Consider the following 15899-nt stretch of genomic DNA (forward strand, 5'->3'; position numbering starts at 1 on the left):
CTAATTCTGTATTCACACAGCCAAGTTTCCCATGTTTTCTGACTTTCTGAATGAGGCTACCTTATCAAATGACTTACTAAAATCCGTATGCACCACATCTACTGCTTTGCCTTAATCTATGTGCTTTGTCACATCGTCAAAGAATTCAATGAGGCTCATGAGGCTGATCTGCCCCTCACAAAGGTGTGCTGACTATTTCTAATCAGACTTTGCTTCTCCAAATACCTGTGAATCCTGCTTGTAAGAATCATCTCCAATAACTTGACCACCACTGAAGTAAGACTCACTGGTCTATCATTTCCAGGGTTATCCCTACTCCCTTTCTCGAACAAAGGAATAACATTAGCCACCCTCTAAATGTTTGATACTACTCCTGTAGCAAAGATCCTCTCCAAAGGAGCATTGATCTCTTCCTCACCCCAGGTTTCTGAAGACAGGCTTTCTCAGCAAGATCTAACTGCAGACTCAGTAAGATCTAACTGCTCTCAGTTTTCCTACCAGTGTATTCAGTGTGGCAAGAGGATGTGGTTAATCATAATTCTACATTTCCTTATGACATAAGAGGCTATTTGGCCCATCAGGTTTATGTCAGCTTGCAGAACTAGCCCCATTCCCCACTCATTCTCCTTGCAACCTGCTCTCCACAGATTCCCATTACCACCACTCTCTTACACACTAGGGGCAATCATAGTGATCAATAAGCCTACCAACCCGCACACCATTAGAGAAACTGGATCACCTGGAGGAAGGCTATGCGGTCAGGTGAGAATGAGCAAACTCCCCCCACCCCACCCCAACACATACTAGAGCTGGAACTGTGAGGCGGCAGCTCTGACTGCCTTACCGTTGTGCTGTGAGGGACAATAGAAAGCCAATGAAGACACCGGGAGGAAAATGGATGATCATCTTCCCAACAGCCTGGTCGGGTGAAGCCCCCTAACTGACACTGAAGTCCGTCAGTTGAGCCTGGTGTTCGTTTGCAATGGTAGAACTTTGCGCAGGAGGTATCAAACAAGAATTGTACACTGCCTGGCATCAGTGCTGACCACTGTCACCCCTTGAACCCCCCACCCCCACTCTCCAGGGCTTCAGTATGCCAACTACACAGAGGCAGTGGCAAAAAATACTCCAGCCAAACTGCCTACAGAAGCTTCAGCAGCCAACACTAAACTTTGTATATGGGAGTGAAACACTGCTTTTATCGAATCCGTGCTATACAGAAAGCAAAACTGAGGTGAACAGTAGCTGCAAAGCGGCAGATACAACTGAGTTACTCTTTTAAACCCTGGTGCACAGTGCGCGTAAACAAGACACACTCACCGCGGGCTGGGAATAAAGTGGGCATTTTTTTTGAGGAAGAAGAGAACTGGCAAGGAGCATTGCTGATGAGGACTGTGGCTGTGACAGAGTTAAGTTCTGCAGCCTGGAGTAGGTGTGGAATGAGAAGCAGCCTGTTGTTGTCTGGCAAGGCTGAGGCGGGAACCCGAACATCAGCTTGACAGAAGATCAGATATTTACACAAGAGACAGAGAGAAACCTTTGCACATTCAGCCGAAGGAGATGAAGGCAGAGTATACAAGGACAGCACATGCAGCTAGGGGAAGAGGAGGGGCAGGCTGCAGCTGAAAATCAGGGAACAACTCAGCATCATCTCCCAGAGAAGGTTAATTCTCAGAGTTATGCTCCTTCCGGATTTCATGGATAAAAATTATGAGAGAACTGCATTTTTGCCTGGACTGAGTTTGCAATCGGAGTGCCTCCCCAACGCTCTTCCTTAAGGCAGTGAGGGATCAGGTCTCTCCAAACTTTTTACCTCAAGATCCAGTCAGACCCGGCCCACAAATTGTAGGCAAGGAACAAGCAGTATAGAAAACTGAGTAACACCAAGGGACCTCATCTTCCCGGGGAGACAACTACATCCTTTTGCCAGCCTACGTGACATTGTAGGCTCTGGATCAGAAGCAGCAGCGGCATGTAGTGGGAAGCCTCTGACTGTAGTGTTCAACTGAAAGGAGGTCTTTGCTTCTCTCTGGAGGAAGCTGTAATCCTTGGTGTAAACTGGATCTTCAGTCTCCAGCTCAGAGGAGGTGACGTGAACACAATCCATATTCCCAGAGCAAAGAACGAAACTTAACATTCACAATATTTTATGCTTCCTTATATCTCTCCTGCTGTTGGCAGTAGCACTTACAAATACAGATGGCCGCTTCACTTGCTGAGCTCCTGACCATTACACTGTGTGTTGACTTTGTGCTGTTCAAGTTGGTGCAGACTGATCGGAGTGCTGTGCGAAACATGGGGCGGAAACCTCTGCCAGCCGAGAAAGGTCTGGACCAAATAATCAACGTACCCGACAGCCAGCAGGTAGGTGACCTCCGCAGGTGAGTGAGTGTGCGTGTAACTCAGCAATAAAAAGCACAGGCTGGATGAGTATGTAATATAGCAAAGCCATGGAGTTACTGAGTGAATGAGAAAATGTATAGGGTGCTGGAGTATCAAGTGAGAGAGCCACACACAGGAGAGTGCAGAAAGTTGGACGTTACTAGCTGAGATCCTATTATTCCAACTTTTGGATCTTTTCAGAAACTCAAAGGCATAAAAGAATTGTGTACTTAAAGAATGTATCAAAGATAGTGATGCAATAGATGCTTTGGGACTTCTTTCAGCTAAAAGAACAGAGTACAGTATAAAACTGGGCAAAACTTTCTGGGGTTTCTACATAGAACAATGGATAGGTAGAGAGAGGAAAAGGTGAGCTGCTGGTTATAAGATCTTGAGTGGAACCTAACCTCTGTCTCTCCTTCACTTCCACTGGCATTTCATCAGTCTCTCTGCTGTTTTGAAAAATCCATCTTACTCACTTTCAACTTGCAAAGGTATTGTGTTTGCCTCCTCCCACCCTCAACCTTACATTTCCTCACTGGCCATCCTTTACTGATCGGTCAAGTTCGTATCTTTTACCATCTTTTTAATCTCGCCAGCATTAGCAAATGAGCAGCCACCATATTGGGGGGGGGTCTATAGAGAGTGTTTTGGAAGGACACTAGGGCCAGGATTTTGAGGATGGGCAGGGTGGGAGTGTTGGTGGAGATGAGTGGGCAGTGAAGTGGAGGCTGTGAGAAGAGAGAAATCGGAAGACACGGGGTAGAGGAGCGAGAAGCTGGTGGTAGAGATATAGAAACCAGCCAAGAGATGATCTGAGAAGAAGCAGCAGAGAAGACATGGGAAATAATTAACTGCTGATGGTAAAATAAGGAGAGCTTGGTTAATAATATGGTTAGACCAGGAAGAAAAAGGCAGTAAGAGGCTCCATTCTTTAGATATGGCACAAGGACAGTGAGGCTTTTTGACTCCGATTCAGATAGCTTACATGTTCAGTTATGGGTAACCAACAGCATTATCATAGATTTGGGTGGAGGTCAGGCAGGGATATTTAGTTACAGGCTGGGATCCAATCAGTGAAAAACAAGAAGGAGGCCACGAAGATGTGGGGGATGCTGAGGGATAGATTCGGTGATGTTTGTAAATAGTGAGTTGTTTTGACTAGCAAGCTCACGAAAAGCAAACTTTGCCCTCTGCCTGAGGAGCTGAAATTGTCCAGCCCTGCAAGCTTTGTGTGCCAAGAAAGCTCAGTGATGATGAACCTGATACTACGCTTCAGTCTGATATCATTTGATTGTCATGGCACGCGATGCATTCCTAAGCATGTAAACGGCACCACTGTCTACTTAAAGGCATATGCAAAAAGCACAGCATGCAATATATTGGGAAGGCTCAAACACTGCCTGATTTAGGACAGAAAAAGCAAAAGGAGCTAAGGAAAAAAGGAGAAGGAAAATAAGGAATACAAAGTTGCTACATTGGAGCGCGGAACTAGAAAATAAATGCACCAGCTAGAAGATTTCCAGGAGAGTTGAGAGTAAAAGGATTGAGTGGCCTTGTTAATGGAAAATAACTCTGCAATCAGAGAAGGGAATATTCTCAATGATGACCATGATTGAAATTCAGAAATATAAATGGATCAGCTTTCAATTCAGATCAATTAATGATTCCTAGAAAATTAGGTGTTGCTTTGCAGGAAGCAAAAAAACTATTGAGAGACTTAAGTGACCCAAACGTTAAGTGGAGGACTATGTGGGAGGGAAGCATTAGATTAATCTTAAAGTAGGTTAAAAGGTCGACACAATATTATCAATGTGCCAGTACTATGCTGTAATGTTCTATGTTCACTGGGATATAACATAAGGAGAGAATTTAGAGGCCAGCACGGTAGCATAGTGGTTAGCATAACACTTTACAGTACAGGCGCCCCAGGTTCAATTCCCACCACTGCCTGAAAGAAGTTTGTGCATTCTGCCTGTGACTGCATGGGTTTCCTCCAGGTGCTCCAGTGTCCTCCCACAGTCCAAAGACCTACCGGTTGGTTGGTTAATTGGTCATTGTAAATTGTCCCATGATTAGACTAGGATTAAATCAGGGGTTGCTGGACGGCACAGCTCGAAGGACCAGAGGAGCCTATTCCGTACTGTATCTCAATCAATCAATCAATAATCCCTGGTGCCGTTTTCTACTCATCATTAGGTATGTGTCATTAGCAGCACAAACACTCATTGCCATTCAAATGGTTGATGGTGAGAAACTTTGCAAGCTGTGTACTGGAAGTTCTTCAATACTGCTGTTGAGTTGGGAGTAATACTATTTAGTAAAGGAATGGCAGCATATGTCCAAATCAGTTGCTTCCTTAATTAGTACGAGATATTTCCATCAGCAAAACTTTGCAGTACTTGATCTATTTTCAGTAAAAATGAATAAGTGACTGAAAAATGTGTGGCAGTGGGGAATACAACACATGGGTGAATAGAGGTAGAGTATATTCCAACAGAATACAGGCCAAGCTGGTTTAAAATCAGGTAGGTAATAAATAAATAAATACTGAAAGATAAAGAAACATACTGGAAAATTCGTAAAGAAAAGAATTGAGACATTAAGGATATTATTTCCACTGAATCAGTGATCTTCTAAACAACCATTGTCGAAGAAGTTTTTTTTTTAAATTCTTACGTTTTGGACTATGTTTGCTATCTTCGGACAAGAGTTTGGTGGGTATTGCAGATTTTTGCATGACATGTGATGTAAGGCAACAAAGGACATTATAAGACCACAAGATATACTGTAGGACCAGAATTAGGCCCTTTGGCCCATCGAGTCTGCTCTGCCATTTCATCATGGCTGGTCCATTTTCCCTCTCAGCCCTAAACTCATGCCTTCTCCCCTATATCCCTTCATGTTCTGACTAATCAAGAAGCTATTAACCTCTGCCTTAAATATATCTAATGACTTGGCCTCCAGAGCTGCTTGTGGCAATGAATTCCACAGATTCATCACTCTCTGGCTAAAGAAATTCCTCCTCATTTCCATTCTAAAGAAATGCCCCTCTATTCTGAGGTTATGTCCTCCGGTCTTAGACTCCCACACTATAGGAAACATCTCCCCATCCACTCTGCCATGGCGTTTCAAGATTAGATAGGTTTCAATGAGGTCACCCCTCACTCTTCAGAATTCCAGTGAGTACAGGCCCACAGCCATCAAACTCTCTTCAAGTGATAAGCCTTTCAATCCTGGTATCATTTTTGTGAACCTCCTTTGAACCCTCTTCAATGTCAGCACATCCTTTCTGAGATAAGGGGCCCAAAACTGCTCACAATACTTCAAGTGAAGCTTCACCAGGGTGTTGTTCTTTAAACGTACCGTGGGTTACTAAGAACAAACCATATTCTGGGAGAATTAAAACTAGAGCATTTATTTACAACAGCAAACAGCAAGCACATCTTTAACATACAGTTTCTAGATCATTCTGTCATTTCTGCGCATGCTCCAAACTCTGTCCAATCATCTTCTTACACGTGACACGTGATATCACCACATCTTCCTTTCCTTAAGAAGAAAAACAATTAGCAACATTAATCAAGACAAATGCATAATCTAACATGTCTCTATCAGTGTCTCTGGGGGTTGAACGAACATGAGTAGACCTTCTAAGTGGTTCACACAGTTCTTGTGTTTCGTTGTTATTTCCTTGTTTCATCTGGTCTGCATCAGTTAACTGAAACTCTGAAGTTGGCTCTTTCTTAAGGTCTTTGCAATTTCTTTTTAAAACTGCTCCTTCTTCTGTTTGGACCATGTATGATGCGGGCTGTACTTCTTCAAGTACAGTAGCTTTCGGAATTCCTTCCACTTCCATTTGTAATGAAATACGAATCTTCTTTTCTTCATCTAATTCATTCATTAACTGTGTAATCTCTTTTTTATGCTGAGACTTCATCATTTCAATAAAACTTCTCAATTCCTTCACTTGTGCTTTCACTTCTTCAATTGGATCCCGATTCTTGTCACTCTTTGGCTTCAGATCAGTATTGTACTGTACTGGCAATACTTTGTCAGATGCTGGTAACAAAGGGATGGGTCTGGGATCTTTCTTTGATTTCTTTTACTTTTACCACATTGGAATCAAATTCTGTTCTCTCTTGCTCTGTAATCAAGTCACTGTATTCTGACTCTGTGTCACTGTCCAGGACTAACACTCTTTTCACCAAATTCAGTCTCTCACAGGCAGATTAACCAAATATTGATCATACATTTTTGGCACTACCACAAATGAAAGTATGTGCTCAATATTTTTGAGTGATACTTTTGTCACATATGTTTCTTTAACTGGAATGTCTGCACCTGAATACCGTCACTTTTATATTTGTCTGATGTAACTTTGGTCTTGGCTTTAATGCATTAAATTCAGATTCTGCAAGAACATTTACTTGTGCTCCAGTTTCCAATTTAAACAGAATAACGTTTTGGTTCACTTGCAAAGGCATAGGCCAGTCATTCTTAATTTGTTTGTTTTCACAAAGCACATCTATATAAAACTCTTCGTGTTCATTTTCAAGTACTGCATTTACGTGTTTTATTTCCTTTCTACTTCTGCAACAGCGTGAAAAATGATTACTCTTACCACAGCTGTTGCACATTTTCCAATACGCTGGACACATTTTAGGTCGGTGCTCCCGCCCACAATGATCACGAAGTTTTGATCTTTCAGATGACTTCTTGCTGTCTATCGGTTCCATTGCCATTTTATTATTTTCTCTAATGTGTTCGCGCACAGCGTGTACATTGCAGTTCTCAATAAAAAGCTCTTTATCCTGTGACATCACGGTCTCAGAAGCTTTGCAGAGTGCCACAGCTTTTTCCAAATTCAACTCTTGTTCTAGCAGTCTTTCACTCAGACCATTATCCAGAATGCCGCAAACAATTCTGTCTTTAATGAAAGAGTCCGTAAGCTCTGCAAACTTGTATCTTTTACTGTGGTTTCTCAACTCTGTAACAAATTGATCAATCGTTTGACCAGGTCTCTGCGGACATTTGAAAAAATTGTAGCACTTATACGTCGCATTACACTTCCATATACAACATGTGTCAAATTTGTCAATTATCGCTTTTAGATTTAAATTATCTCCATTTTCAAAAGTAAAATGGTTATATACCTCAATTCCGTCATCCCCTATTACATGGAGTAGGATCGCTGCTTTCGTTTTTTTCTGTTTTATTTTCTGCTCCGATCGCCAATAAATAAATTTCAAAATGCTGTTTAAATCTTTTCCAGTTTTCAGCTACGTTTCCAGTCAGCTGAAGCATTGATGGGGGTTGCAAAACTTCCATTTTTAAAGCTGTTAGCAAACAACAAAAAAGTTTGCGCTTTTTTTTCCGATTATCTTCGCTTCTCCCGAGTTAGCGAAACAAATTATTCTTCCAGACTGACTTCTGACACTATGTTGTGTTCTTTACACGTACCATGGGTTACTAAGAACAAACCATATTCTGGAAGAATTAAAACTAGAACGTTTATTTACAACAGCAAACAGCAAGCACGTCATTCTGTCATTTCAGCGCATGCTCTGAACTCTGTCCAATCGCGTCCTTACATGTGACACGTGATATCACCACACAGGGCTTTATAAAGCCTCAACATTCTATCCTTGCTTTTATATTCTAGTCCTTATGAATGTAAGAACAAGACTATGGGGACAGGAAGTTAAAAGAAAAAAAAACTTGTGAGGGAACGATAATGCTCTGAAAAGCTGGTGTAAAGTCAATGAGCTGAAGGACTTCCTTCTAAAGAACAATGTGGTAATGATATATGGTGGAATAGTGATCATTTGTCTGTGTAGTTGGAGTGGGTGCAATTGCATTAAGGGAAAGTAGCTGGTATAATCAGTGCCCTTGCCAATGAACCAAATATTCACCCCACCAGCACAGATTGTGGCTGCTATATTAGTATTTACCGGCCACTATCTGTGAATATTAGAAGTACCAGCTTCCTTGGTGGTCTAGTGATTAGGATTCGGTGCTCTCCCCACCACAGCCTGGGTCTGATTCCCAGTCAGGGAATTAGAACATTTCCAAGAGTCAGGTCACTCATCTGTGTGCTGCTGGTACCATGTAACCCAGTACTACCTGTCGCATGGTCAGGTGGTTGGCGACTAAACCGGCTCCCCCACCAGGCTTGCCTGGTGAGCAGGGTGGCTAGACACCCTGCAGGACGAAAAATAAGACCTGTCAAAGGGCGGATGGACCCTCTTGTATGGTCACCGGCCATCTAGCAAACACGTGCCATGAAGCGCGGAAAGGGCATCCCTCACTGAAGCTTGATCTGGCCATTCACTGCAACAGAACTTCCCCCAGCCGTCTTGGACCCCACCATGCCACTGGATCCGGGAGGGGATGTCAAGAGGGTGGGTCTGGACCTGTGCAACCCCCTACTCACCTAAACTCCACTCACGCACACGCTGTTCCTTTCTGAGGAGTGGGGTCAACCCCACTAACTGACTGAAAGGAGCCATCATCATCCTATGGGATGGATAGCCAGAGAGAGAGAGAGAGAGAGTATTTATCCGTTCAGTGTAGCAACTAAGGATGGTTTCTTCAAAATTAGCTTCTTACCCTGCGATCCCAGCTCCCAGGAAGGAGATTGTGAACAAGTAGAGTGGTTCTGTTTCCAGAGGAGGAAACTAAGGCTACGTCCACACTACGCCGGATAATTTTGAAAACAAAGCTTTTTCTTTTCATTTTGACCCTCTGTCCACACTAAAATAGCGTTTTCATCCCCCGAAAATGGAGATTTTCAGAAACGGTCTCCAGAGTGAATAAATCTGAAAACACCTAATATCCGTTGCAGTGTGTACGGGGTAACTGGAGCTTTTTAAAACCGCTGTCATGACGTGCCGGAACAGATGGCAGCAGCACGGCATTTCATTCTTTTATTATTATTATTATTATTATTACTACTTTATTGTTGCCATACAATTGATACTAGAGCGTACAATCATCACAGCGATATTTGATTCTGCACTTCACAGAACCTAACAATTTCAGAACAGACAGCAACGAGACTGAAGCCAGAAGAGTTTGAAATGTACTCACCAAATACTTTGACCCATGGATACTGAATAAATAAGTATACTCACTTCGCCCTGTTTTCTGTCCTTGCTTGTATGAAGGTGGTTTACCTATTGATGCAAGTACTTCTCTGACAATAGATGTGTGACAGCCTAATGTAACATTGTATGGAAATACAAGATAACACTGATGCAGACATGTTTTATACAGTTAACTAGGTGCTTTATTAATGCAACAGAATTAGTCAGTTTTTCAATGTTCATCACCAGCCGGATCCTACTGTCCGTGAACTCCCTGTCGGTTGCCTCCATACGCTCCAGTATTTGTTTTTTTTATGTTTAGGTCCTGCTGCACGACAGCCAAGAGCAATTGCTTTTAAGTTTTTCTACTCTGTAACTAGACAAAGGCGCACTAAGTATATCGTTTCCTCTTCGCTTGTTTTCTGTGTGTCCTGCACATGCCCAGTAGGAGGAGATTCGCCCAAATATCCGTCTAATGTGGACAGAGATATTTTGAAAAACACTTAGTGTGGTCGCCTATTGTTTTTACTCGAAACCGGCATTTTCAAAATTCTCCGGCGTAGCGTAGGTGTAGCCTAGTACTGTCTAGACTGTGACATTAACGCCCTAGGGGTATGTTTTTCACCCTCACCCAGGTTAGTTTTTTCTTCAAGCTAAAAGATAATGTCAGATAGGCTACTGTCCTACCGTAGTGTAGATTATCTGTTCAGATGTAACATTGGAGGATAACAGACTAAAACAATTCAATTTGGAATAATTGACATGACCGTTAAATTCCTTTAATCCACCCATTGCATCTTCTGAGTTTTCTGACTCCGGGATGATAAGTTCGAACTATCAAATTCCGCTCCTGTCACTTGTAAATATAGAGATGGGTATATTTTTAATGCTGACAGAAAGAACTACTTGAATTTGGAGCAAAAAACCAAATTGCTGGAGGAGCTCAACAGGTTAGGCAACATTTTTGGAGGAGTATTTTGGGCTTTACTCTGTTTCTGGACCCTCATGTGTTTGTAACTTGGGATTTTTTAAGATGGCCATGAAGTTAGACCTAAACTACTTAAAGATGCTTGGTGCTGAAGTAGTAGTTGAGGTAATGCAAGGCAGGCAGCTGGGAGAATATGATAGAATTTGGCTGTTCTTTGCAACATTATTTTACTTACTCTCTATCGACGAGATGGATTAAAAAGCATCATGCAATGAGTGTTTGATAACCTTGGGCCTGTACTTACTGGAATTCAGAAAAATGAGGGTGGATCTCATTGAAACCTATTAAATATTGAAAGGCCTTGATAGAGTGGATGTGAAGAGGATATTTCTATGGTGAGGAAGTCTAAGACTAGAGGACATAGCCTCAGAATAGAGGGACGGCCTTTTAGAATGGAGATGAAGAGAAATTTCTTTAGCTAAAGGGAGTGAATCTCTGGGGTTTGTTGCCACAAGCGGCTGTGGAGGCCAAGTCATTGGGTATATTTAAGGCAGAGGTTGATAGATTCTTGGTTAGTCAGAGCATGAAATGTTACAGGGAGAAGGCAGGAGATTGGGGCTGAGAAGAAAATTGGATCAGCCATGATGAAATGGCAAAGCAGACTCGATGGGTCAGATGGCCTATTTCTGTTCCTATATCTTATGGTCTGAGATGATGGTTCATTTGCTCAAATGATAGACAATGAGGTAAATACATCTGATGGAAGATGGTAATAAATCCAAAGGTTTACATATACAGTACAGTTTATGGAAAAATAAGAACCCATGAAGCCAACAGCCCTTAATCCTGATCATTCTACTTCTACAGTACAAATTCTATGGACGTAATTCAGAGTGGTTTCATCTCAGTAGATTCAACACATTCAGCGATGGTTGTCTAAACTTCCCCGGTTGTATATATTTTCCTTCAGAGAAGTTCAGTAATCCATTCTCATTTACTATAAAATACTAGGTTCATGGCAGAATGAAGTTTCCTCTGCACTGTTCAATCAAATACAGAGTGGCTTAGTGATTTCTTTTATACTGTTGTACCAAATTCTGATGCCCTGCATGTTATGGGTTATTTAAGAGTAAAATTACAACTGTATTAATCTAACAAATTCTCCCATGGCAATGAAAGCACAAGTAACTATGTGGTGCTAAACCTCCCTCTACACTATGTTACTAGATGTACCGGGCCTGGTACAGTATGGGGTTGAAACCATGTCAAACTTCCTTAACAATATTTGATCAAAAACTCCCGAGACAGGATAAAGTGTCCCCTAAACTTAGCCAATACATATTCTGAGGACAGGTACAGTATGGATCAGTTACAGACAAAGCTCCTTTTGCATGGACCTATCAGGCACACAAAGGTCAAATACCATATGGTGTAAGGATAAAGTAAAGCTCCCTCTTCAAGGAGGTGGAGGATGCTTCATAATGAACTCATCATGGTGTACAGATGTGGCAGATCTGTCTCAGTCCTGCTCACCTGACCTGGAACATCTAGCTGTCAAATGTTGTCCTTTTTATCTGCCAAGGGAGATTTCCACCATCATCCTGACAGCAGTGTGCATTCCACCTCAGGCTAGAATTAAGCAGGCACTTGAGGGGCTAAGTTCTGCAATCAGTAGGCATGAAACAGTGCTCCCTGATGCCTTCCCTATCATTGTGGGGCATTTCAACCAGGCCAGCTTGAAGAAGTCTCTGAACAGCTACCATCAACGTATCACCTGTAGAACCAGAGGGAGCCAACTCATTGAGAATGCTTACCATGCCATCCCTCATGCACACTTTGTAAAATACAATCACCTGACTGTACTTCTACACCAAGCATATTAGCAGAGATTAAAGACCGTAGCACCAGTAGCTAGCACCAAGAAGTTATGTTCCAGTGAGCTGGAGGAGCATTTTGAGCCGATAGACTGGACAATATTCCTGGATTCATCTTCAAATCTGTATGAATATGCCACAGTTGTCACTGACTTCATTAAAACATGAATGAATGAGTATGTACCAGCGAGAAGATACCAGACATAGTCAAATCAAAAGCCATGGATGAACCAGAAGATTCATAATCTGATGAGTACTAGATCTATGGCATTCAAGACCAGTGATCCAGAACTATACAAGAAGTCCATGTACAACCTACAAAAGACTATCTTAAGAGCAAAATAAAAACAATTCTGATTGAGGTTAGAAAGAGAATTGGATGCATGTCTGCTCTGGCAGGGTTTGCAGGCCACTACTACCTGCAAGCAAAAGCCTAACATCATGAATGTCAGTGACCCTTCACTCCCAGGCGAGCTCAACACCTTTTATGCACACTTTGAAAGGGAGATTAAAACTACATCCCTGCAGCATCTGGTGACCCCGCGATCTCTGTCTTGGAGGTCGACGTCAGAACATCCTTCAAGAGGGTGAACTCTCGCAAGGCAACAGGCCCTGATGGTGTACCTGGTAGAGCTCTGAAATCCTGTGCCAACCAGTTGGCAAAAGTGTTCAAGGACATCTTCAATCTCTCACTGCTGTAGTTGGAGGTTCCCACCTGCTTGAAAAGGGCAACAATTATACCAGTGCTCAAGAAGAACAGGGTGAGCTGCATTAACAACTATTGTCCAATGGCACTCACATCTACGGTGATGAAGTCTTTGAGTGGTTGATTATAGCCAGAATCTGTTCTTGCCTTAGCAAGGACCTGGACCTGCTGCAATTTGCCTCTCACCACAAAAGGTCTACAGCAGATGCAACCTCACTGGCTCTCCACTCGGCCTTGGATCACCCGGGCAATAGTGATACTTACGTCAGGTTGCTGTTTGTTGACTACAACTCAGCATTCAACACAATCATACCTTCAGTTCTAATCAAAAAGTGCCAAAACCTGGGCCTCTGTACCTCACTCTGCAACTGGATCCTTGACTTCCACACTGGGAGTCTACAATATGTGTGGATTGGAAATAACATCTCCACCTCGCTGACAATCAAACTGTGCACCTCCAGGATGTCTGCTTAGCTCACTGTTCTACTCCTAGACCCATGACTGTGTGGCTGGGCACAGCTCAAATGCCATCTATATTGCGAACAACACAATTATTGTTGGCAGAACTTCAGATGGTGACAAGGAGGCATGTAGCATTAAGATAGATCAGCTGGTTGAGTGGTGTCACAGTAACAAACTTGCACTCAACATCAGTAAGACCAAAGAATTAATTATGGATAAATAATTAAGGGTAAGACAAGGAAACAGACACCAGTCCTCATTGAAGGATCAGAGGTGGAAAGGGTGAACTATTTCAACGCTCCTGGGTGTCAATATCTCTGAGGATCTATCCTGGGTCTAACATACTGATGTAATTACAAAGAAGGCATGACAGCAGTCATTTAATTAAGAGTTTAAGGAGAATTGGCATGTTATCAAAGACACTAGTAAATTTCTACAGGTGTACTTTGAAAAACATTCTAACTGGTTGCATCATCACCTGGTATGGTGGGGCCACTGCACAGTTTCGGAATAACCAGCCGAAACTTGTAAATTCAGTCAACTCCATCATGGGCACTAGCCTCGCAAAACATCCAGGACCCCTTCAAAAGGCGATGCCTCAAAAAGACGGCATCCATTATTAAGGACTCCCATCACCCAGGACATGGTTCTCTTCTCATCAAGGAGGAGGTACGGGAGCCTGAAGACACACACTCAATGTTTTAAGAACAGCTTCTTACTCTGCCAGTAGATTTCTGAATGAGCAATAAACCCATGATCCTTAGTATTTTCCCCTTTTTTTCTTCTTTTTGCACTACTTAATAATTTTTTAGTATATACTTCTTATTGGAAATTATAGTTTTCATGACTATGCATTGCAATGTACTGCTGCCACAAAACAACAAATTTCATGAAATATGTTGGTGATATTTAATCTGATGCAATATTGCAATAAATGTGTTGAGGACAGATTATAGTAGGTTGTAGTTATAGAGTAAATGTCCTTTTATGCTGGGAGAATTTTCAACCTCCTATACATTAATACCGTTCATTCTTCTTGTAGCCATTTCTATTCTGAAAGATTTTATGGTACTCTTAGGATATGGTTGACAGAGGCAAGGTTGAGTTAATCGCCCATTCCTGGTTTACCTGCAGACACCTATGGCAAGCATCACGGTAAAGATGGTCTCACAATGACATTAGGGATGGATGGATGGTGAAAGTCCAAATCATAGTGAATTAGATGGCAGCCTAGGGATGAGGGTGCTCCCAACACACCAGAATATTCTGTTCTTCTAACTAATCAAAGCCAATGATAATGGGTACAGGGAAGGTGGATGCTGAAATTACAAAGGCACTGGGTATTAAGTTCAATCTGTGCTGCCTGTGTGCAAGGAGTAATGTGCTGCATCTACAAGTGGTAGCTGATTCCGAAACAAGGTCTTCTAGTCATCAAATAGAGACAAGAAATAAAACACAAGAAAAACAGAAAACTGAATGGGTTTGAGATGAAGGAGAGCTGATGCTCACAAGGCATCATTCCTCTGTTCAGAATATCAGCAGCTAATTCAATGATATTTGTTTAGTTGCATTCAAAAGTGCAACTTTGGAACCATAAAAGCTATTTGGATCTGAAGGGCTCTTCAAGGTGGAATGTTTGAGGGAATATAATGAGAATTTCTTTGATTGTATAAAATTCACCATATTCCCCCCAAAAAACTCCACCTTGAATCACATCCAGTTCTTTCTGAAGAGAACTAGACTCTTTGCTTCAATGGCCCACTTATGTTGTCTTTTATATTCTCTCTGCATTGCAGTTTTGTTTACTAATTTTACCCTTACCATTAAATCCTCCGGGCAACGTGAACGAATGCCAAAAACAACTTTACCGATCTCCTTCAAAATCTTAAAAACTTTCTTGTGGTCCCCTTAAAGTAACCAAGTGAAACCTTCTCCTCACTAAATGTTAGATTTTAAAGTCTGTCACAATTTCAGTTGTCTTAAGCCATTTTTGGAGACACATGCTTGCATTTCTAATTCATGGTATGACTATTTCTTTACCCAGCTCTTTACATTGAAGGTCACAACAGTTCTTATGAGAAATTTTGCATCTATAAAGAACATGTTTACTTTTGCAAAGAGTGGAATCTGTGCCAGACTATCACTTGTCACTGGACTTCATCTGAATAATCTAGTAGCAAATCACAAGCTACCTGAACTAAAGAAATCATCGTCATTGCAATTGGCATAAAATTGCAAGGCAAGTATTCTTATTTAATTATACAAGGACAGAAACATATAAAGATCCTGCGTAAAAGACAATAAAAATAAAATCAATCTTTATAAAAGGCCACTTGTGTCCTGAGTAATTAATTTCTTCAGAACATGCTTCCCACACGTCTTGATGATTGGTAGTACCTTATAAAGGCTATGGTTTATCAGTACATCACAAACATGAGAAAGTCTGCCATGCAGTCCTG

General features: G+C 41.9%; 1 protein-coding gene across 2 annotated transcripts in view; it reads left to right on the top strand.

The window, feature by feature from the left end:
• Positions 1-1538: 1538 nt before the first annotated feature.
• The window catches only part of LOC134344862 (erythroferrone-like), a 127924-nt gene continuing 113563 nt past the window's right edge, over positions 1539-15899 (top strand). For both annotated transcript variants that reach the window (XM_063044976.1, XM_063044974.1), the window contains exon 1: positions 1539-2364. In XM_063044976.1, coding sequence (XP_062901046.1) covers positions 2200-2364 — 165 coding nt within the window. In that variant the 5' untranslated portion in view covers positions 1539-2199. The remainder of the gene's footprint in view (positions 2365-15899) is intronic.

This window comes from Mobula hypostoma, chromosome 4 (genome assembly GCF_963921235.1).
Source record: "Mobula hypostoma chromosome 4, sMobHyp1.1, whole genome shotgun sequence".
Classification (NCBI taxonomy): Eukaryota; Metazoa; Chordata; class Chondrichthyes; order Myliobatiformes; family Myliobatidae; genus Mobula; species Mobula hypostoma.